We start from the raw sequence: 25,040 nt of genomic DNA on the forward strand, positions 1-25,040 counted from the left end.
AATATCTCAGAGTACAGAGTTCTTTTTTTAAGGCATTATCTGAAAAATGCCACTTTACTGATGTGCTTTTATATAAACTGGGCATCACATAAGAAGGAGAGGAATAACAATCGCTTTGTGGTACTCAGTCTCTTTATGTTTTCACACTCTGACAACTGTGTTTTAAGACATTAAGACGGTTGTGACACATACTTACTGATGAAAGGAAAAATCACAGTTAGTAGGTGAAAAGACGGCTAGTGGCTCCCACATTGAGGCACAACAGGATAAGTTGAAAAAAAAAATCTTCAAGATGATACTTTATTGTGTTTGAAGATGTGGTACATCTCACTCTTACTGTGAAGGCTTTAATTGGTTTGATTCCTAACCCACACGCTTTGAGTTTAGAATAACTACAGGGCGCTCTGTTGCCCTGTCTATTTTTTCCTCCATCTTTCCTCCTTTTTCTCTTAGTAAAACCTACAGACAACCTTAGTGTTTCCTATGATCATTCCCAGGTTCAGACTCTGGGGGCTTAAGGATGGAGTGATCTCAGTAAGGGAGGATGGAGAGCACTAAAACTGGCCCTCCTTTTATTTCCTCTGAAGCCAAAGTTTTCTGGAATTCAGGACATGATGAAAGACATCTGTTTCCAGGCTTTTATCTAGGAGGACTGATGAGCTTCAGAGGAAGAGGTTGTCCAGGTATTTACAAGTTTATCAAATGGTGTCAATGGCTGGCTGACTTCCAGGTGTGTTTACAGTCAATAAAGAGCATTTGAAAATGCTAACAGGAATGACCACACTTGACTTGGCCAAATTAGAGGAGAGCCAAGACTTGAAAAGCAACAATGCAGAATTTAAGAAGACAAAGCCCCTTCACAAAACTCTAGCCTCCTGACATTCCAATAGAGGCTTTTTAGCAGGAATGTTGCACTGATATCAGCTGCCAGTTCCGTGGATTTAAGCGGAGAAAAATCTGTGATGTCCTTATATCTCTATATCACTGATTATAATGACAGGGTCAGGTCAGCATCTACCTTTTAGAAAAGACACATTCTGAGACTTTAATTCAAAATAAATCCATTCTAAATAGTGTAATAATTTGAAGCAAAAGACATTGATAGGCACTTAAAACTGAGATTCACATTTCATAGGAAAGGCTAGAATAGATCAGTGATCTTCAGTGATCTTCAAACTGCTTTGTTCTTGTGCCTCTAAAACGAAATATGTATACAAATTTAAATTGAATTTTAACACAGATGTAGAGAACAAACGTATGGACACCAAGGGGGGAAAGTGGCAGGGGGGTGGTGATGGAATGAATTGGGAGATTGGGATTGACATGTATACACTTATATGTATAAAATGGATAACTAATAAGAACCTGCAGTATAAAAAATCAATAAATAATATAAAATTCAAAAACATAAATAAATTGAATTTTATTTCCTGCAACCATAATACTCTTAAGTGTTTTTAAAAATCCGTTTTATTCTGTACTGAATTTTTGTTTACAATTATTAGTTGTACATATTTGGATGAAATCAACCTAATTATGATATAAATGTGTTGAGCATTTTGATAATTATTAAATATAAAAAGTGAAAATGTATTAAAAATACCTCTGAATGAGACGAATGGGGACTTTTTCAAATAGTTTATATATTCACTGATGAATATTACTTATTACAAGAGCAAAGCAAGGTTCAGTATCAATTCTGTTCCTGTTATCCTTTGTTATAAGTATAAACATAAGAAATCTTGCTACAAAATAAGCAGAAGGGAGTGGAAGAATTTTTTTAGAAGGATGCCGTTCAATTATTTGAAATCCTTATTAGTCATACATTAAAAATCACATTGTGATCTATTTCCAAAAAGTATATTTATTGGTCTACAAGCTGTCAACTTCATCACATTTCTTCTTCAGTTTTATTGAAAGCAAAGAATTAACAACTACCTGCTTTCAAAAAGATTTGTTATGCAGTTTTCGAATAAATACAATTTCTCGATTTCCATGGAGAATACCAGAAAAGGCTTCACCAAGGCTTAGCAAAATACGTACTGCCAATTATATCTCTTATTCTTTTACTTCGCGGCACTTTATCTGATATATGCAGAATGGACTGGAAAATGGAACTACTGTTCATTTTCATTTACCTTTGTTGTAATCTCTCTTGAATGCTTTTATCATATTACATACTTTGAATATCTCTATTTAGTTAGCTCACTAATTTATGAGGAATACCCACTATATAATTTACTGGCAGAGCTAGTTCCCATTAAAATCAAACTTATTTTCTGTCAGAAAAAAATCTGACTTGTTTTTTCAGTTCAAATAATTTATTTTAATACGCGTTTTGTCACGACTGTCTCAGCTCCGAATTCCTATGCTAGGCGGGCAGTAAGTAGAGATGGACAAAGACCAAATCCTTGCCAGGAGCCTGACAGTTGGATTAAGTAAGGCATCATTGCCTTTAACATGTCTTACTTTATTGATGTTCTCTTTGCAATCATGAAACTCTTCTGCAGATGAAAAGCATTCATGCACAATGGTTGGGTGGGTGATGGGGGCATGAAACAATAAGGTTCTCCCTCCCTTTTGATGTATCGGATTTTAAAACGTGCCAACAGTCTTAAATACTCCATTTCTCAACTTCACCGCACTTTGCCTTGGATAGAAATACGTGTAGGACAGGAAAAACACTAAAGCCCTACCGTGGGTTTATGGTGTCTTGATTAAAGGAGGTTTATCAGCAAAAAATACTTTCAGTTTTGCCTGTTTGACACACTGGAAACTTTATGTTCTAAGACAATGTATGAAAGAAAGATTCTGGATGTGTGAGAGGTCTGCCCGTCTGTTGTAAAGGAAGTCTACATATGGAAGTTGTTGAGGTTCTAGAAGTTAATTCCCATAAAATACTCTACCCCTCTTTCCTCACTGGAAAGTCCTCAGGTTCCCTAGGGGTGTGAGTACTCTTGTTTGAAGACTCCTTGACTAAATGACCTCCAAGGGCACTTGAACTCTGAGATTCGGTGAAGCTTTCTCCTTACAGGTACACAAGAAAACTACGATCACAGCTACTGCTGCCCCATTCAAGCACATCCACTCAATCTTGGTTATTTTGTCTTACAAATGAAAGAACCTTCTTTCTGAAAAAGAGCCACCTGTTAAATTAGCTATGGTACTAATTGGATAAGTAGATACACTTATTGACCCAACAGTGGGTGCACATGTCGCTTCAGTGAGAAAGATTTTAACACCTCAAAATAGGATATGGAGAAAGCAACAAAGCAAAACCTGAAACCCTAGAAGTCAGAGCTTGATTACTGTTTCCAAAGCTAATGCTCTTGGGCAAAGATGATGATGTGGAAAAACAGCTCCGGGATTAGCACCACTTAATGCTTACCAGCTCTCAAAGTATGTATATACTGTGAAAACTATAAAAACCATTTATACCAGCAGTAGATAGGATCAAGACCAGAGAGCAGATTAAGTCACATAAGCTTCAGAAAATAACAATAGAACTTGTTAATAATAGTAAAGTATAATAATAGCCTTAGAAATGTGTGAACATAATGAGTCCAAATAAGAATGATCTCATGTTTAAATATGATTATGTTTACTAACAGATGTTAGTGGGAAAAAAGACTACTACTCTATTGGGTATTTTTTAAATAGCACCATGTGGAAGTCAACCAAAAGACAAAAACTTATTGGGAATTTATAATAAATTATAACACAAAGAATATTTTGTTATAGTATCCATGGCACACAAAACTGGCCATTACTTCCTAATAAATTATGTCCTAAAATTGAAAGCTAAGCAGATTCTCTGGTATCTTTCAGTGAGCTAACATACCTGATTTTATATGGAATAGACAAATAAATTTAAAACCCAGTAATTTGAAATAAATATTTGTTTTAATAAAAAGCAAAGATTTTACGGATGACTCTATAAAACACATAGTTCTGGAATTGTGCAGACCTCGATTTGCATCTTGACTCAGCCCTCACTTCAGGCATGTAATTTACTTCTTTGAGCCTTAATTTCCTCATCTCAAAATAATATCGACCTCATAGAGTTGTTTTGAAATTTGAAACAGGTAGTATAGATTAAACTACCTGGCATGTTGTAGGTTCTCACTAAAGGTTAATTCCATTTCTCTTTTCCCCCCTCCTTAATCTTTTTGGTAAAATCTAATTTATGAGAAATTTAGGTTCTTGTGCAAAAGCTTCCAAAATGAAAAGTAGAAATTGATCTCAGGTATTTTAAAATTCCTGTGAATAAAGAAAGATATTTGCTTAGATAGCAAGCAAAAGTAATCTCTGGGTATAGGGTTATATTTTTTATCTTTTTATTTATATATTCTAATTTTGCTAAAATGAATATTTATTAATATCATAATATACGTATTTTAAATTTCAATGCATGATTTATAGTCTGTGAGTTGATACATGAAAAATTACAATGATTACTATAACCCAATTTTGAACTTTTATTTTCAAGAGCATTTTATATTAGTAAATTAGTTCAACAAAGATAGATAGACCTGGTAGGTAGAGGACTGTTAACTGCCGTGATTATAGACGTCAGGAAAAAAGAGAGGAAGTGAAACTGTAAATAATGACTTTTTCTTAAGCTTTCTTGTACAGCTCCCTCCTGCCTCCTACCTAGGTTATTGCACCTGTACCCTAACTCGTGTCTCCACTTCCAGGCTTCCCACACTACTGCACTTTAATGTCCTTGAGACAGTGATTTCGTGTCACCTTTTGCCTGATCAGAACCTTTAATGGGTCTCTGTTTAGCTGTAGCTGTCCTTTGCACCTGGTGGGCATACGTCATTGTAGGAGGCAGCAGTCCAGAGAGAAAAGAATCCCAGCACTTACTAATAACACACTCCCCCCCAAACTTCACGCTTATCCATAAATGTGATCTGTTGTGAATTACTCTAGACCCTAATGGCCATAACCTGGATATCTACCATAAACATCTGTTCCTTACTAATCTTTTTTTTTTTTTTTTTGGCTGCGTTGGGTCTTCGTTGCTGCGCACAGGCTTTCTCTAGTTGTGGCGAGCGGGGGCTACTCTTCATTGTGGTGTGCGGGCTTCTCATTGCGGTGGCTTCTCTTGTTGCGGAGCACAGGCTCTAGGCGTGTGGGCTTCAGTAGTTGTGGCGCATGGGCTTAGTTGCTCCGCGGCATGTGGGATCTTCCCGGACCAGGGCTCGAACCCGTGTCCCCTGCATTGGCAAGCGGATTCTCAACCACTGCGCCACCAGGGAAGCCCTCTTACTTATCTTGAATTCTGTTTCTCCTGATGACACACGCGCGCATGCACACACACACACACACAAAACATATTAACAAATAAGTGCCTTTGTAGCATTGGAGTATAATTAACCCATATTAAATCTATTTCAAGTACCTATTTTTAAAACATGCCATAAATTATATGCATAGTAACATAATGCCTATATATATGTATGTATATACATATATACCTACCTTCAAGAAAAGGGGTGGAATAATGCTCTTTGACAGAGTTGAAAATACAAAAATTCAGGAACATGAATTATAAAGACCAAATTCTTTAACCTGGTATTCAGGGGCCTCCACCATCTGATATCGTTTTTCCTTTTCCAATCTTATCTTTCATTACTTCCATGACAAAGCCATTAATGTCTTCCGTTCATTTAATACCTACTGAGAGCCAAGTGCTTTACATAGAACACCTCATGTAATCCGTATAGTAGCCCTGTGATTGCATTATTACTAGCCCCATTTTACAGATGAGGTTTAGTATATACCTTCAGGTCACACAGCTAGTTAGTGACAGAGTCGGGATTCAAACCCAGGTTTATCTGACTCCTGACTTTCTTAACTTCTTTTCTAGCCAGATGGATGTCTCTGCTCACCATCACCCGAACACATGTTCAGTTCCATTGCCATGTTTTTAATTATGATATTCACCCCAACTCAGAAACCTTAGCCAACTTGTCCTACAAAGTTTAGCTCAGAACTTAGCCCTTCTGTGAAATCTTTCCACCTCCAGCCTTCAGTGATATCACTTTGCTCTGACCTTTAACCATGTGTTGCTTTAGATGGTCATTTAATTTATTAGTTTGTAGGTGTTGTCTTCCCAACCAGGTAACTAGTTGCTTGATGGCAGAAGCCATCAAGGCCAGACTAATCTCTAAGATTCTATTCTCTAATTTATATTTCTTCTTGATACCCACAATCCTGTGTCCCTAGTAAACACTCAAAAATGAACTCAATGTTAAATTAATAATTCTTCATAGATAGAAGACTCTCCTCTGTCATTACAATAAAATAGTTCACAACTCTCCAACTTGAAATGAAGTCATCTAAATTTTGAATTCACAACTTATCCGGTGTTGTGTAATAGATATTTTATAACATTATGTAATATCTGAATTAATATTCAGATCAGTGTTCTTAAAAAGACAAATTCAGTAGTAAGTCAACTTTGTGACTTTCAAAAAGATTGATTTGGTAGAGGATAATCTGTCCACTTCCATTCTCTTCCTTTGCATTCATGGACCCTTTCCATGGAATAAGAGACAATGTGGTTTTGTGTCCATTTAAGGCAAATTGTAAAACGTTCTCTATCACTAACCCCCTCAGAATGAGGAAGAACCTTAATGAAGAGGGAAGGAGGCAGAGACATTCCAAAAAAAGAGGATTCTTGGATCTGTTTCCTAAAACTGGGAAGGAGATGGTCTCTAAGAGGGGTCAGAGATTCAGGGAGTGGAGACTGTTTGTTCTCAACACGTTGAAAGTCATTGAGAGGGCTAATACACGTGTGCGGAAGGCTGAAAGTGACGTTGAGGTAAAGATCAAAAGAAAGAGGAAAAGTTGTGGCAGCCTACATTAAAAACTTTGTGAGAATTTAAACTTACCCCTCCTCCTTCCCTTCCCCTCAAAACATGCCCCCTGCCCCCTCTCAACCGCCCTTCAGGCATCTGAATTTTCATTCGTTCTACTATATAGTTTGGAGGGAACTACATGAATCTGTGCCATTGACTGTTTTTGTTGTTTGCTTAAGGATTGATTTGGAAATCTCCATAGTCCATTCTGCCTTATTTACACTTTGCAGGGTTATGGTATGTTTAGAATGACTGGTAAATACCAGACTTAATCTTTCCCAAGAAATAACAACACATATAATTTGTAAGATAATTACGTTTCAAGCGATCAAGAAAGACTGTAGGTGTGAAAACAGTAATAGGCATACCTTGGGAGGAAGTAAAGGGATGTTGACTTCAATATCTTAAAGGATGTGCTCAGTCAGAGATGATGAACAATATCTAACAAAGAAAAACTTTTTAAAGGGAAAATTAGAAATAAATAAGAGCATTTCATTTATCCAGAAGAAAATGAAATTTCTGAGCATTTAAGTAGAAAGAATTTTTTGAAAGTCAGAAAGCTGTTCTGTTTTTTGGCTTTGTTTCTTTTTAATTTTTTGTTCTTTTTCAATGGATCTCTTACATTCAGGAAAATTGGGTGGATTTACACAAGAAAATAACACCATAGATTCCGGAGAACTTGATATTGGCCGAAGAGCAACCCAAGAGGTTCCCCCCGGGATCTTCTGGAGGTCACAGCTCTTCATTGATCAGCCACAGTTTCTTAAATTCAATATCTCTCTTCAGAAAGATGCACTGATTGGAGTATACGGCCGAAAAGGCTTACCACCTTCCCATACTCAGGTAGGCGCTGTTACCAATACAATGAAAACTGCTAGTTTACATTTTTAAAGTTATTCTGTTTCTTAAGTTCAGCTGTTTAACTGTTTGACCACTTTTGTGTTGATCTTTTACAGTGAAAAGAATTTTGAATATAGGTGACACTTATCTTGAGATTTTTGAATTAGTAGGAAGAACAGCATTTTCTTCCTGACTTTAATCATTATTGATTGATTAAAATGTACAGAATTTGTGAGTAACCTGATGAATACTGAACATCATCTGAGTACGTAGTAAAACACCATAGATTTTCCAAGTGTTTTAGAAAGATTCTAAGATCATTTCCAAAGATCATACTCCTTTCATGTAATAGATGCATGACATTTTCATCTCAAACATGTATTCATCCTGTTGAAAATATATACTTTTTACTTTATGTCAGATTTACTCTTTGTAAAGAAATTATGGGAACATAAACAGAAATATAAACTTTATCAGCTCAAGCCATGATTCCTAGTCTACATATGATGAACACTGAAATACAGAGATAAAAGAGCTTTCATAGGTCACCAAGGATGATCACATTACTTAAAACAATTCAAATACCCCTATATCGTAGGTTCAAAGAACTTTAAAGTCAATTTGCTTTCATGAAAATCACCTCACAACTGTCACAGATCAATAATCCCACAGATTTTTCATAATCTAATATTGGCTCGTGGTGTATAAATTGGAAATTGTGGTTTAAAGAAGTCCCATTATGTCTAAGATAAATTATTTAAATTACCTACCACAAAACTGGAGCCCAGACTTTTCCCCAAAATAGGAATTCCAAAAAATGTAATAGATGGTTAATTAAAATTGACAATTAGATGAGCTTAAAGTTATGCTTGAAAATCAGTTTATTTACTCATAGAATTTCATGCCAATTTTAATTGGATTTATCAAATGAGGACCAGAGGATTTTCATGTATGCTTTATATTATGTAATTTTGTGAGAAATGCTTTTTCTATAACCTCAGAATATAAATTATAAAGAAAAATTGATCCCTATACTAATAAAAATAATATCTTTAAATAAAAGATGAGTAAAAATTTGAACATGCTCTCTCTAATGTCGTGGATCAGGGAAAGTTTCATATACATATATAAATTATACAGCTGTAAATTTTTTGAATGTCATGCTTTGGTGTATTCATTTTTCTGATTTAACGTTTTTCATATCTACATTGTTAAAGTAATTCCTTTAATGTTTACATGTCAAATTCCTCTTATTGTGTACTGGGGTCCAATTTTAAATTTCAGATTACAATTGCATTTGACTCTAGTTCATCTTATAGGTGACACTGACTAAGATGTAATAACCGGATATGCTTAAGTGGAAGTGGCCCTCTGTGACTTCAGTTATAGCAGATAGATTGCATTTAGTAGAGCAGTAGTCCAGTGAAATACGAAAAAAAAAATTTTTTTCCATTGGAATCACATACATGATTAAATTATTTTTGTATAACTCAAGAAACATACCTCTAAACTAAGTACAATAGCGAGCTTGTAACCTATAAATTCCAAAAATTAATTTCAGAAAAAATTCTCTAATGCGTTGGGCACTTTAAAGGTTTATTTAAAGATTTAGGGTTGACTTATTGGAGGTTATATATACCATATAAGACTAGGGAATAAAAGGTGTAGTTTCAGGTTTTCTTGTAATTCTTCTGGTATTTAAACACAATGTACGTGATATCCACTTTTCTTTTCTCCCACAATATATGTGTTTAAGTAGGTTATGCATTTTCTTAAGCTCCACAGTTATTAGAGTTCCTTCCTGCAGTTTATTCAGGATCACCAGAGCAGACAACTGTTTCTGAGTTCAGTGTTTAAACATGAAATATGCTATAAAACAGCCCAAAGTGAACATTTCTGTGTTTCTGGGGAACGTTAAATAAATCAACCTGAAATAATTAAAATTGGCCAACCATTCAGAATAATCACCTGAGTTTTGAAAGTCTTTGTGACCCTTTGTAAAACTGTCCATATGATTGTTACCAAGGCATCAATTGACATTCTTCTCCCTGATGCTCAATTCATTCTCCTGGACAGTTAAGAAGCCTCAGGAAGCAAGTTAATGCTGTACAGTTAATAGTGTACTGTATCCTTTAAGTGCATCTGCATGAAGGCTATTTTAGAATGGGAGTCGGAAACCTGGGTTCTTGAGCACACACCCCTGCCACTTTCTGACCTTGTGACCTTGCACAAGTCTAACTTCCTTGTGCCTCAGTGTCTATCTGTAAGATGAAGGAGTTGCATCAGGTGATCTTTAAAATCACTCCCTCCTCTAGGTCAATGATTTACAGCAAGAATCTACCACCACCAAAGAGTTGATTTAAGAGCACAGTTAGGTATTCATAGATTCTGCGTTCTTATCATTTTAATAACTGAAATGAGTTAAGACTTTGGAAAATCTGTTCAGAAACGAACCACCAAGATACCTTTATCAGGTATAAGCTTTGTCTCGTGATTGCTCCTCCAAAGTGGTGAGACTGAATTTTGTCCTAAAAATAGCATAAGATTCTAAGACTTGCTGCACAGCAAAATCCAGAGGAATCTTATGAATAGGTGTTACGGAGCAAAACTCTCGGATTTGCCCGTAAGTGATTACTTTACACCCTGAGAACAAAGGTTATTAAATTTCTGCTCCACATAGTTTGTTTCCTTTCCGTGGCGATAGCTTCAGTGTCAGATAGGGGACGTGTCTTTAGGTATTTGAGTGCCCTCCTGAAGTTGTGTGTGAAATGCCCCCCGAAGGGCCTCGAACTGGGTAGATACTCAACAATCGTCAGCTACTCCCCCACCCCAGCCTCACTTTGTTGTTCACACTGTGATGACAAACAATGATCCCTATGATAAAGGTGACAATTAATAGGGCTTGAAAGACCTATTAAAATTCAAAATTTCCTCCCATTCACTTTTTCAGTTACTGTGTTTATGTTAGGGGAAAAAAGTGTTTATGTGTTTTTCCATAAAAAGAAACTTTTTCTTGTCTTTTTGCCATGCTAATGCAAGTATTTAAATCTGATGAGAAAATGAATGGCTTATTTGAGGCAGAGGCACCTTTCAAACGTGCTGAATTAATTTCCTCTGATAATGTCAGAACAGAATCCCAGTGAAATTTTGCAGTTCAGATATCCATACCAGTCATTATTTTCATCCTCATAAGATGTAAATGAAAAAAGTGTTTGAATGCTAATCACGTTGTGGCTTTTTTGTATATTTCTCACAGCTAAATGATGTTATAATGCAGTTTGACTACACCAAACAATAACAAAAAATGCTTTTATATTTAAATTTAAAATTTAGTATGTCAGAAGCTGAATTAGATATTCTAAATTCTGTCCAATAGTAACAGTAAGAGGTCTGTGTACAGTGGCAACGTATTTCACTGTGATTCTTAGAATCCCAACAACTGATTTTTTTCAATTTGATTGTATTAAGGGATTCATTATAAATAACCTTTCCTTAAATAGACGTCTGATGAAATTCCGTTTAAGGAATCTATCAGAAAGTAGAATATTGATGATTCACATTTGTAGTGCTTTAGCATTAATGATTTGTATTTATAGTGCTGTAGTGTACTTTTCACCATAAATACATACCTCAAGAATAAAATGAAACTGGGTAAGAGTCTATAGACACTGAATGATTCTACTTTTAAGAAACTATTGTCTAACAAGTTTATTAAAACTATGTTGGAAAGTCTTTGCAGTGTCTTCCAAATTCACTGAATTATCTCTGGCTACAAAATTTTACCCCACTGTTACCAGTCACGTTCCATTTTATTTTTTCCTATCTATCTATCTATCTATCTATCTATCTATCTATCTGTTTATTTATTTATTTATGGCTGTGTTGGGTCTTTGTTGCTGTGCGCGTGCTTTCTCTAGTTGTGGCGAGGGGGGCTACTCTTCGTTGTGGTGCACGGGCTTTTCATTGCGGTGGCTTCTCTTGTTGCGGAGCATGGGATCTAGGCGCGCAGGCTCAGTAGTTGTGGCTCACAGGCTCAGTAGTTGTGGCGCACGGGCTTCATTGCTCCGCGGCATGTGGGATCTTCCCGGACCAGAGATCAAACCCATGTCCTGTGCATTGGCGGGCGGATTCTTAACCACTGCGCCACCAGGGAAGTCCCCATATTTTTTTAAATTATCCTCAAATGCTCCGGTTACATTCTTCCAGCTACCCAATGTTCGTGATTCATCTTGCTAAAACAAAAATTAAGTTTAATGATGATTGACTTCATGATAATAATTGGGCCGGCCATCCCTTCAGAACTCCTCCATTGTTTAATTTTTTAGACTTTTGATCAAAGATGTAAAGGCATCTTGTTATATGTTTTTGATCTAACCGTAACTAAGTAAAAATCCATGGCTTTCTCCATGGTGCTCGGAATGGTTACATCAGGGTCACAGAGAGGGGTGGAATGGGGTAACGGAAACAGCCCGAGCTTTGGAGCAAAGCGCACTGGAGTTCACATACCACCTGCACCACTGACCAGATATCTGACCCTGCTCAAGCTTCTCAAGCTTCAGTTTCCTTCATCTTTGAAGTGTAAACATTAATGCCTTCCTGGAAGTGTTGCTAGGAGGATTAAAAATAATCCTGGCACAGAGTAAGTATTCAGTAGCCGTGGTTACTACTTGAGTATTAAATAGGAGAAGATCTTAAGAGATCATCTAATGGTCTAACTAAAATAGAGCTGCTGGGTTTGGAATAGTATAGGTTTATAGTTGTATCCCCAAACTGCCTAAACGCACAAACTTTAAAAAAAATTTTTTTCATAATTTTATTGTAGTTGATTGACAATGTTGTGTTAATTTCTGCTGTACATCAAAGTTATATATTCTTTTTCGTATTCTTTTACATTATGGTTTATTACAGGATACTGAATATAGCTATACAGTAGGACCTTGTTGTTTATCCATCCTATATATAATAGTTTGCATGTGCTAATCCCAGACTCCCAGTCTATCCCTCCCTCAACCCCCCTCCCCCTCTAGGCAACCACAAGTCTGTTCTGTAAACTCACAAACTTTTTAATCAGTCAGAAGAATTAAATAACTTTAGAAACCGTATTGCACATCAAGGGAAGAGATGGTCTGTGATGTTTAAATACAACAATGGTATTTGGTGTGCAGTGGGTAATCTCCATCACCCCTGTAGATGCAATGCCTAGAAGACCCGTCAGTCGGGAACTTTTTTCTACCACTGTGTTTATTAGAGCAAAGGGGAAACATTTGGAAGGGAAAGAGAGGAGCAGCCACGGCCGTACTGTTTCCGACTACTAAACGGTTCTCCTTGTCCTCGTTCTCAGTACGACTTTGTGGAGCTGCTGGACGGCAGCAGGTTGATTGCACGAGAGCAACGGAGCCTGCTTGAGTCCGAAAGAGCTGGGCGACAGGCGAGGTCCGTCAGTCTCCACGAGGCCGGCTTTATCCAGTACTTGGATTCTGGAATCTGGCATCTGGCTTTTTATAATGATGGGAAGAGTGCAGAGCAGGTGTCGTTCAATACCATTGTGATAGGTAAGACCTGTTTTCAAAGCATCACTTCTGGGCTTCTGGCCTCAACACTGTGTTGCGTAGAAATGCCATCACGTTCACCAATTTGAGTGATCCCTAGGATGTTAAAGCCTGAGGTGAAAGTGAGAAATATTTTGTAAGTTGTTTGTTTATGACTGTGTGACAAATCATGAAGCACCGGAAGACAGTATCATCTGGAGGTAGCGTGGGGGAGGGCAGTGCCTCACGAAAACGCTTTAGAGCGTCTGCCTTTGAAATGCCAGCGCTTTGCTTTACTATTCGAACAATCTGGTAGGAATGAATACTTTTGGGGGGTTATGGAGCAAGCCATCCGTGCTTCCTTCAAGGTGTAGCTAATATGATCGAAGTGCCACAGTTTAGCCGGCACGAGAGGCAGGCTACACAGCAAGGATGCTTCTTTTCCTTTTCTTCAGAGTCTGTGGTGGAATGCCCCCGAAATTGCCACGGAAATGGAGAGTGTGTTTCTGGAACGTGCCACTGTTTTCCAGGATTTCTAGGTCCGGACTGTTCAAGAGGTATGCGAGTTAGATTCTTTTCTCAAGCCAATGTAAATAAGCTGTAGAAACAGGAGCAATTCAGAAAGCTCTCAAGACAGGAGAGAAAAGGGGGGAGGAATGGCATGCTGCTTGTTCCAGCAACGTGCCTGTTCTTGGAGAATCTCGATGGAAACGCGGCTGTTAATTCCTCTGTCGTGTCTTATTTCACAGCAGCCTGTCCAGTGCTGTGTAGCGGCAACGGCCAGTACTCCAAGGGCCGCTGCCTCTGTTTCAGCGGCTGGAAGGGCACCGAGTGTGATGTACCAAATACGCAGTGTATCGACCCGCAGTGCGGGGGTCGTGGGATCTGTATCGTGGGCTCTTGTGCTTGCAACTCCGGATACAAAGGAGAGAACTGTGAAGAAGGTAAACATGTCAAACCTTGCAGAGGTCTGTTGTTATAGCTTCATAAAGAAACAGCTTATATGTCTAACCTTTAGTTTGGCAGATGAATCTTTTTATATGCCTCCTTCTGAAAGTAATTTTGATTTTGCTTTGCTTCATGAACATTTTACCCCATAAAAAGAAAAAAATACCGAGGAGTCCTTTAGCTCTCTCTCAATTGTGTGAATAATTTTTTTTTTTAACTCTGAGAAAGTACACGAACATTTTTGTCTTAGAACCAGTGGTGAACCGTTGATTTTTTTTTTTTTTTTTTTTTTTTGCAGTTTTTCACCTTGATGTCAGCTTCTAAATCTAACATTTTGGCATCTCTAGAAAGACAGAATATTGAACGTAGTATACTGGTGGAGAAAAATACATCGTGGGTTTGTGCCATAACTGTATATAATGTTGATAGTCAAGATGCTATACTGTAAAGTGCAGTTGAACTGTTTTTTCAAAAAGCAGAAAAGCACTATTTCCGTTCTTCAGTCAAATGGATTTTATTGATCTGCACACACAAAGTGATGCAATTAAGTCTCTGGAATTAAATTTTCAGGCCATTGGCCCTGCAAGTGTAAAGTTTTATTGAGTCAAATTGCTAAATTAAATCTCGTCATCTAAAGCACATTAAAGTGAATTAAGAGAGATAGAGAGTCTGCAACTCATTTATTTCTCAAACATTTGAGGGTCCCATACAGCTGTCAGTGTTCAGTGGTTATGGATTAGGTCAGCTGATTCAGATTTTGTTATAGAGACGCCAATACTTATTACCCTCTGATTGGGCAGAACGGAAAGCAATCGTCTGAAATCTCAAGAGCAGAAGTGTGTAATTCACTAGAATTACAAATCCTTGCAAGAGTCTCAGTTACCTAAATGGCATGATTCTTAATGCTTTATTGTATAAATTCTCTGCATTTTTCAGAAACGAGTTCTTGCAAATAAACGGTGGGTAAACATTTGAGTATCCAAAGTGTTCAGGTAAATTAGATTGGGGTGTAATTCTTTGTTCCATATGTACTTGTGTATACCTTCTAGATTTGACTGTAAATTTGTTCTCTTTTCTTTCCACTAGCTGATTGTCTAGACCCGGGATGTTCTAATCATGGTGTGTGTATCCATGGGGAATGTCACTGCAATCCAGGATGGGGTGGTAACAACTGTGAAATACTCAAGACCATGTGTCCAGACCAGTGCTCTGGTCATGGAACGTATCTTCAGGAAAGTGGCTCCTGCACATGTGACCCTAACTGGACTGGCCCAGACTGCTCAAATGGTGAGGGTCATATATTGCATACGATTGAGCGCTTAATATTGTTTAGCTAAAGGTTATGACATTTTAATTTTTAAAACACACTTATTATACTTAATATAGATTTTATTAAAGTGAACATTTATAGAAATAAATATTAAAAGTAGTGAAATTTGTTATCTTATAATATGGAAAGAAACAGGCTTAGTCAGTTTGTCATGATGTTTCTCCTTTAGTATTAATGTAAAGAATAATCTTCCACTTGTGTAAAGGTCTCTTTCTTCTTAACTCTGAAGGCCTGTGTACAGTTTGGAGATTTAAGCACATTATCTCGTAAACAGAGAAGCTTCAATTAAAAAATTATGTGACAACAGAAGACTTAATATTATCACAGTAAAGAGTACACATATATAGATATTACGGTGTACATAATGGTTCAACACTGAGTTTTTAATTGTAACTGTATGATTATAATAGAAATGACAGGTAGTAATTTTAATCAATCAGTCACGTTGTTTTTGAGCACCAGCTCTGTGCATGGCTTTGTGACAGACACTGTGGGTATAAAAGAGTATCAGTCATTCCTGCCCGTAGAATACTGGCTTTCAAGTTTTTGACCATGACCTAAATAACCTGTGGTCTTAAATACATTTTTACGTTGTGACCTCATATACATATATATGCATATACTCACATCACTGAAACAAAAGCTTTACAAAGTGATATACACTGATACTTTCTCCCAAGTCTATTCTACTTTTTTTAATGCCGATTGCAACCCGTGAATTAATTCCGTGACCCACGCGTTAGTCATACGGTTTGAAAAGATGCTGTTCTAGTCTAGAAGATTACAGTTTAACTGGGGAGATGAGATAAACACACACATGACATACTTAGAAAACCAGCGTGTCCCAGTATAATAATTCTATTGAGTATTACATGGACTAATATGCTAAATTCAGTCAGTATTTAGATCCTGCCTTGATGCCTGTTGAAAGTTTTCAAGGAGATTTTTAACATTTCTTGCCTTCTTTTCAAGATTGCAGTTAGGTGTGGAGGTTGAGGGAATATTTTTTGACTAGGGGAACAGTATTAGAAAGTACTTAAGAGCATGGATTCTGAAATCCGATGTTTGGGTACTACTTGATAGCTGTATACCCTAGGGAAATTACTGTATGCTTCAGTTTACTCATCTATAAAATGGATTTAATCATAAGACATTCTTTCCAGAGGTGCTGCTGTGGGAACTGCTTGAATTGATGCACGTGAAGTAAATACTTAGTACAATGCTTAGCCCATCATAAATTCTAACACAGCTGCCACCAGCTTTACTACTACTGCTGCTGCTGCTACCATTACCAAAGGCCACAACTGTGAGGATATCATTATATACAGGGACAGTGACGACAGAGTATTTGGAGTGAAAACTGAGTTGGGCCCAACTATGAGGACACAGTTTAGGAACGATGGTTTAGACAACGGAGAATTCACTGACAATAATGGTGCCCCTGATATGACAAGAACAGTGTTCCAGAACTACCCCACGGATCAGACGCCAGAGAGGACAGGGAAAGCTGAGAACTAGAAGACACCGTGGAGAACTTTCCCAGGAGGGCGAAGGGATGGGGGCACAGTCCCTTGGAGTTAGTGGACGTGAAAAGGATAAACTGAGGGACGTGTAAAGGCAAAACAGACAGGCCTTGCTGAAAAAACAGAACATAAAATAGGGTGAGAAGAGCTGAACATCTGAGGCAGGGGAGATTGGGGTCGATGTTCACGTCTCTCAAAGAGGCGAGAAAGTCGGGAAGAGGTGAGAACCACTGAGTCGGCGGGACGCGCCGCAGTGGGAGGCGCGCGAGAGGTGGAGAAGGTGACGACTTCTGTTTGGGCCAACTGAGCAAAAATAAATTAAAAAGCAGGAAGAGAAGAGGAGGAATAATGAGGACAAGAGGAGGAGGAGGAGAAAAGGGAAAGCGGAAGAGGATAAACAGAAGGAGAGGGGGAGGAGGGGGAGGAGGGGGAAGAAAAAGGACAGATTTTATGAGCAGTGTCAGGTAAATAAAAACATCGTGCAGGAGGCTTGGATTCAGCGAAGGAATCTGTCTACTCTTAACCCTGCCCACACCTGTTGCCCTCTGAACACCTGCTGTTTAACAGTAAGTGGTTAAGAAACAGGGATTCTGCAGCTGACCTGCCTGGCTTCCGAGCTAGGACTGGCTGTTTCGTAGCTGTGTGCTGTTGGACAAGTTATGTAACTTCTGTGCCTCAGTTTATCTGTAAAATGGGGACAATAATAGTGCTACCTTATATACAATTGTTGTAAGGAGTAAATGACTTAGTATGTGAAAAGCACTTATAATAGGGCTTTACGCATAGTAAGTACTCCATAAGTGTTAGCCATTAATAGAAGGAGTGGTGGTGGCATTGGTAATAGCTATGGTGGTTGAATAATAAAGGCTACAAGTAGGTCATCATACTTAATTCCTCATCAATTCAGAGGCGCTTCCACATAAAAGTATTGATTGGATATGGTGCCCCAAATGTGAAATTTATGAAATGAAAATGATATCTATTAACCTAATGGCATAAACCTAAATGAAATCTTGCTAGTAGCTAATTAACATGCTTATTTTAAGGGAGGAAAAAAAGACTGGTAGTTTTTACAAATCACTCTTTCTTGGCATTTTGAGGAACTTGGGTAACAGGTTTGCTGCCCTATGAGTCAATATCAGCATGAAAGATTCATGGGCCGCTCTTCACCTATTACACATTGAATCTCGGAAGCCCAAACTAAAGAAAGTCTTACATAGGCTAATTTGTGGTACTGATGGGAAAACTTCTGCCGAACCCATAAGTAGATATCCTAGTTAAAGAAACAGTTCCTGCTCCCTCCCTCTCACGTTGCTTTTTCCTTCTTTCTTTTTCCTCCCCTCTCTCATCCCCTCTCCTCCCTTCCCCTTTTCTCTTTCTTCCGTCCCTCCTTTTCCTCTGCTTCCCTCATCTTGTGGCCATACATTGTTGGAGGCAACCAGGGTTTACAATATGCTCATTACTGCTTCACAGAAATGTGAGTTGATTCAGATAGCTTGGAAAACCAGAGACTGTGGTTAGAAAATGCGTGACTGTTAGAGCTGGCAAAGAGTAAAGGATACATAAGTAAAAACCTAAATTGGGGCCTGCACTATAGAGGGCCTTGAGTGTCTCACTAAAGAGTTTTAAGAAATCATCACCAACCAAGGTTTATCAAGCATGGGCACGTGGCATTCTTTCAAATAACACATGGGGACTTCCCTGGTGGCGCAGTGGTTAAGAATCCAGCTGCCGATGCAGGGGACACGGGTTCGAGCCCTGCTCCGGGAAGATCCCACATGCCACGGGGCAACTAAGCCCACGTGCCACAACTACTGAGCCTGCCCTCTAGAGCCCGTGAGCCACAACTACTGAGGCCGCGTGCCGCAACTACTAAAGCCCGTGTGCCTAGAGCCCGTGCTCCGCAACAAGAGAAGCCACCGCAATGAGAAGCCTGCGCAACGCAACGCAGAGTAGCCCCGCTCGCCGCAACTAGAGAAAACCCACGCGCAGCAACAAAGACCCAACGCAGCCAAAAATAAATAAATAAATTTATTTAAAATAAATAAATAACACATTAACTCATTTTGTCCTCCACTTAAAAAAATATAATTGCAAGAGCAAAATAGGCATTTAGCTCTTTCTTCTGAGTTTTTATTTACATTTCCAGCTTCTATGTTAAAGATGTAAAAATCCAATTAAAGTTTATAGATATAATTACTTGTATACAGTTACTTGATTCAGGCTTCTTATGCCTCCATCAGTGAAACAGGCATAATACTACTAGCTATAAAATAATACTTGTTTGAAATATTGTCATTCTAGTTTGTTTCCCACAGTTACCCAAGTAGGCAAGGAATAACGAAATAGCCCCGTTTTTGTTTCATATAAAGTTACTTAATACATTACCAGAATTATTTTAAAAAGGATGGTTTGTAATTGATATTAAATAGCTCAAAAATTAATTTGGTCTTCTTCATAAAATGGTATTGCTATAAATAGCGAAAAAAAAGGATATAAATGTTAATTAAAAGATTAAATTGGTTGCCAAAATTACATATCACTGTTTTACACATATTTAGACTGATTTTTTTCATACTGATGTAATTATTTTGCTAGCTGAAAATCTAATTTTACCTGTATACAAAATGACTACTTAGGGCTTCCTGGTGGTGCAGTGGTTGAGAGTCTGCCTGCCAATGCAGGGGACATGGGTTCGAGCCCTGGTCTGGGAAGATCCCACATGCCGCGGAGCAGCTGGGCCCGTGAGCCACAACTACTGAGCCTGCGCGTCTGGAGCCTGTGCTCCGCAACAGAGGCCACTATAGTGAGAGGCCCGCGCACCGCGATGAAGAGTGGCCCCCACTTGCCACAACAAGAGAAAGCCTCGCACAGAAACGAAGACCCAACACAGCCATAAATAAATAAATAAATAAAAATTAAAAAAAAAAAAAAGAAAAATATCCCCCAAGAATCTGAAAAACAAAGACTAGATTCCAGAATAATTACTGTGAATGTACAGGGAGCATATCTCTTTAAAACAAAAACAAACAAACAAAAAAATGACTACTTAGACATAATGAGTGAAGGTCTTCATCCTATTCATCTTTAAATCCCTAACGCAAAATACACACTTAACACATGTTAAACTCTCAATATAGGGAGTTGAATAATGAACACAGTATGCTTCTTTGGGAGAAAGTAATTAAGCACAGAAAAAAACGTCATTAAACTTTGCTATTAGCTGCCAAAAGACAGAAAACTCACTTAGAATTATTAAAGATCTCAAATAGGAATATAGTCATCCTGTGAAAACATCTGGGTTCACGTGCCTCCAATTTGTCTGCACGTTCTCATAGAAAGTTTACAAAAACACCGTTGTTAATTTCCATTTGTGACTTAAAAGTTTACTTGCAGTAGAATTTGGAATTTCTAACCTATTGAATCCTAAAGCAAAACACTTTACCAGCTGCCTCTTTTGTTGTTGTGGAAATGACCTTCCGAGATCTAAATTCAATAAGAGAGCAGATTTTACACCTGAAGAAACATTTGGTTAAGCTGCTGAAAGAGAAGAAATGAATTATTTCCATCAGAAAGTTTATAGGTTTGAAAGCAACAGAGGTTTCCTCTCTCTTCAGCAGCAGTTTGTCCATTAATTAGCCCTTCAATTCCACTTCAATTAAATTAACTCTAATTAATAAGTTCATTACAAAGATTGACGCACCTTGCTCAAAGCGAGTGTGCTAAACGCTGATAAACACCTTCACCCTAATGAAAAATTGATTCGATTGAATAAAAAAGGGAACCTCAGAAAGAAACCTCGCTCTTCTGGAGCTGAGGTGACATTCTGTTCCTCTGAAGTTAATCAAACCATCTTGGATCTTTTAATCAAAAATTTAATTCGAAGGAGATAGAAAATGTGGCATGAAAAAAACCACATACCACTCTCCTGCAGTTCAAAGTCCTGGCTCTTGTTTATAAGAAATGTTACAACTCTCACTGAGCCTGGATGTGGTGTCTAAAAGTCTGCAGCCCTGTGAATTCCAGTGTGTGAGAAGTGTTTTATTTGGTCAATGAATGGGGAACATGTGATCATGTGACTACATAAACAGTGACTGTTTCTTAATTTTAAACTTCAGCTGTAGTCGTTTTGTCTGTCAGAAACGATCTCAGGTTTTTACTGTTGAAAGAAAACCAAAACTAAACAATAGTCTTCCAATCTTAAGAAAAAAGTTCATTTTATTTAACTTTATATGTGAAGAGTGAAAAATAAAATACCCCTCAAAGTTCTCTGTCTCTCTCTCTCTCTCTCTCAATTGGTTCTAGTCATATAAAGCTTCTAAGAAAGTTTTTAAGAAAAAAATTATTTCAGACGCCTGAATTCTATTTTAACGACTGAATTCTATTTTAACGACTTAACCTGTTGTTACCGTTCTTAAAGTCCTTTGGTCCCTTGTGCCCTTTTCAGTAATTCTAGTAATTGAAAATCCTTGCTTTGCAAATGCCAGAGCCGGCAGTTCTATATATTATTAAACCGGTTTTCTACTATTGTTTTGCTTAGCAACTTTTATCTGTCAACAGTACAAATATACTTAATAGGAAAAACAACAGCTTCTTTTATTTACCAGCACGTCTCTGTGTCAGGAGCAAGCTAACGTGCATACTAAAGTAGATTCTTTTTTTTTTTTTACCCTTTTTTTATAATAGATTCTTTTCAGTGGAAGTTTCTGAACATTTAAAAAAATTAAACCATAGGATTAAAAATAACCCCTTTTCAGTTTTTGCTCTATGGGTGAAACCTAACTCCTGTTAGATACGTGACAGACACAGACACTGAAATATTTCGTAAATTTTATATCAGTTTGATGTATGTGTGCCTGTGTTCCTGGCTGTCGAAAGATACTTCTGGAAACAGGTATGTGTGCGTACGTAGTTTCCTGTCCTGATGAATCATTTGTTCTGTTTTGTTAGTAGCGTGTGTGTGAGCACATATATAATACAGAAAATTGTGTATAACATAACTATCATGTGCACTTCACGCCCAATCGTGGCAGCCTATAAAATGGAACAAAGAAAGCAAACTACGTCTATCGCGCCTGGCCCTCGATGCTGCCATCTACTTAGTGGGTAAATGCTTTCGTACGTGTGCTCAGCGACTTTGTTCTTCACCTGGTCACGCGCTGAGCCGAGACGAAGCGCTTCTCCCTCGCTCCCCGTCTCACTCGCCGCTGCTCTCCTCTCCTGCCCGGCTTCCTCTCTTTCTCCCCCCAGAGATCTGTTCCGCGGACTGCGGCTCGCACGGCGTCTGCATGGGGGGCGCCTGCCGCTGTGAAGAAGGCTGGACGGGCCCAGCGTGCACTCAGAGAGCCTGCCACCCGCGCTGCGCCGAGCACGGCACCTGCAGGGACGGCAAGTGCGAATGCAGCCAGGGCTGGAACGGCGAGCACTGCACCATCGGTAGGCCGGCCGCGCCGCGCCGCGCCCCGCCCCGCCCCGCCCCGCCCCACGTGCGCCTGGCCGCGCCCCGCCCCGCCCCGCGTGCGCCCCGCCCCGCCCCGCGTGCGCCCCGCCCCGCCCCGCGTGCGCCCCGCCCCGCCCCGCGTGCGCCCCGCCCCGCCCCGCGTGCGCCCCGCCCCACGTGCGCCCGGCCTCGCCCCGCGTGCGCCCCGCCCCGCCCCGCCCCGTCCCACGTGCGCTGCGCCCCGCCCCGCCCCGCCCCGCCCCGCCCCGCGCGGGACCTGCGAGCTCCCCGCGGGGCTGCTTCTCACCCCGGGGAAGCTCCTCCCCCCCCCCCTGCCCCCCGCCTCGACCCCGGTTAGCTTTTCCTCTCCTGTCTTCAGGAGTGACCGCTAAAGAAGGGTCTCAGGTCCCCAAGGCAGCCCAGTTCTTTTCAGAACCGCTGTCTCAAGTATCAAGTGTAAGAACGTTCTATGCATGGTGCGGGGGGACGGCCGCCGAGAGTGACTCGCATGAGGCTGGCTTCATGTCTTACAGATCAGCTCCTTGAATATGCCTGTGTCGTGTTCCATACTGCCACCGTGTAACGGCAGTATTTTTTACGTTAAGAAAGAGATTCCCAGTTATGTAGCCTTTGGGGCTCCTGTAGATTCCAGAATCACGCGTCTTAGCACCTGTCTGTCCATCTATTTGAGTCTCTGAAAGGAGGCTGCAGTTTTTATGACTTTATCCTGTAGCACCATGAGGAAGAAAGTAGAATAAAATGCACCAATCTAGTTTTTCCTTCACAGATTTATATGCTTAACACTTATTAATATACAGTGATGCTCTAGCACATCCGTTGGTTAAATAAGACGATCAAATAGGTGTTTAAGATCAAAGTCTTAGCTTATAAATGGTATTTAGCCTGGATACAAAAGCACCCAGAACATACATACTAGTTCCATATTTTCAAGGTCTTCAGTGCCTTTGCTTTCACCGTTTGAGTCACTGAAAGGAAAGCGTCTATTTAAAGAAAATACAACAGAAGTAAGTAATACAGTGCTACCTCACTTCAGTGAACAGGTACAGTATTAATTAGAAATGGCACAGTCCGACAAAAATCTCATAACTTGAGGAATGGTGTTTCTCCACATTTATGTCCGTAGGGTAAAATTTGATAAAGCTGTTGGTCGAGTCTTGATATCGTAAAGGATTTCTTCTTCCGATGAATCTCTTAAGTTTATGTACTTCACTTTTTTTAAAAAGAACGCATTGGTTAGCCAGGATTTTTTTCCGCAGGAAAATTTAAATCACTTACATTTTATAAGCTGTCACAAACTGTATCTCTGCAGAATTTCCAGGAAGGCTCTTTTCAAATCGTCTGTCTCAGGGGTCCCACTATCACCCCCCCCCCCACCCCGGCATGCGGTGATCCGCTGGAAGGGCTCAGAGGACTCGGCACAGTCGTGCCCAGGGCTATAGACGTTTCCAGAAAGGGGAAAGCCTCATCAGGTGGTGTCTGCAGGAATCCACGTCCAGGTTTTCCAGGCTCCTTCTCTCCCACCAGGAGAGGTCACAAGAACCATGCCCCGTTCTCCCGCAGGGAAATGCAGCAACATATGTGCAGTGTTTCCGCCCGTTTGAGGTTGAGAGTTGAAAGGTTTTTACTGGGGCCGCTCAACGAGGTAGCTCTGTCAGCCACAGCCATCCAAATTCCAGGCGCTCCAAAGAAAAGCAGATGTTTAGCGCTGCGGGTGCGCGAAATAACCTCGTCAGTATAGGGACCATCCACCTTTCCAGATGCTGGCCGAGGGCCAGCCCTGCAGACGCCTGAAGGTCAGGCCTTTATGTTCACTCTTACCTGTGAAACATACCTGCGGTGTCACCTGTTGAAGGTGAGCCGCTGCCAGCACCTGGGGAGCCTGCAGTCCTACTGGGTAAACTGCAAACGAGCACGTGCAAGGCGCTGGCGGAGTGTTCGTCCCCAGCACCTGACCCGGATGTGGCTTTCCCCTCCTCCACTCTTTAAGGGAGGCGCTGCAGGGCGGTGATGGCCTGTTCACGTGAGCCGCGCTTGGGAGCTGCTACAGTAAGGCAGAAAACGGTTGACAGGCACGACTTGCGTATTTTCTGCGGATATGCAGAGGGCAATGTAGTATCCCTGTGGCCAAACAGCATCATGCTGCAATCCTAGAGTGCATGCACACGAGAGGCAGGGCAGGAACAACATGCCTCTAAACATACACCATCGTAGTTCATGACCCCAGCACCCCCCTCCTAAGTGAACTGATTCTAGCTAGAGGGAAAATGTTATATGTTTGACTCTTTGTACCCTGGGAAGTACAACCCACACTTGTGTATATAGCTTGGCAAACAAGGAGGTGTACTGTGACGTCATCCGCGAGCAGCTTTAACTTGCCAACCAGCAGTCACCAAACAAATCATTCTCTGGGTGTCCTCATTGACCTTGGTAGTATTACATGGTTAATTTCCTATGGAGGGCTGTTCTTGAACCACTTTCCAGTTGTCTGGGAACAAACGGGATTTTTGTTAGTAGCAGGTCCTTTTATTATAATTTAACGTG

The 25,040-nt window shown here is 39.7% G+C and overlaps 1 protein-coding gene and 2 long non-coding RNA genes across 10 annotated transcripts in view; 1 reads left to right on the plus strand and 2 right to left on the minus strand.

The window, feature by feature from the left end:
- Positions 1 to 25,040, plus strand: part of TENM3 (teneurin transmembrane protein 3) — a 2,405,282-nt gene that overhangs the window by 2,277,982 nt on the left and 102,260 nt on the right. For 7 of the 8 annotated variants that reach the window (XM_082444070.1, XM_082444071.1, XM_082444072.1 and 4 more), the window contains 6 exons: positions 7,498 to 7,712; positions 13,051 to 13,261; positions 13,693 to 13,794; positions 13,987 to 14,181; positions 15,272 to 15,472; positions 22,289 to 22,474. In XM_082444070.1, the coding sequence (XP_082300196.1) occupies positions 7,498 to 7,712; positions 13,051 to 13,261; positions 13,693 to 13,794; positions 13,987 to 14,181; positions 15,272 to 15,472; positions 22,289 to 22,474 (1,110 nt within the window). The remainder of the gene's footprint in view (positions 1 to 7,497; positions 7,713 to 13,050; positions 13,262 to 13,692; positions 13,795 to 13,986; positions 14,182 to 15,271; positions 15,473 to 22,288; positions 22,475 to 25,040) is intronic. The other variant, XM_082444075.1, reaches the window with a different exon arrangement.
- LOC309651415 overlaps positions 1 to 25,040 on the minus strand; it is a 375,253-nt gene that overhangs the window by 77,529 nt on the left and 272,684 nt on the right. The window lies entirely within an intron of this gene.
- On the minus strand, positions 19,590 to 21,411 carry LOC309651412. The gene is made up of 2 exons (XR_014258107.1): positions 20,094 to 21,411; positions 19,590 to 19,679 (listed from the first exon to the last, which is right to left on the minus strand). It is a non-coding gene; the product is annotated as an uncharacterized lncRNA (long non-coding RNA).

Source organism: Balaenoptera physalus, assembly GCF_965194825.1.
Source record: "Balaenoptera physalus genome assembly, chromosome: 21".
NCBI classification, from domain to species: Eukaryota; Metazoa; Chordata; class Mammalia; order Artiodactyla; family Balaenopteridae; genus Balaenoptera; species Balaenoptera physalus.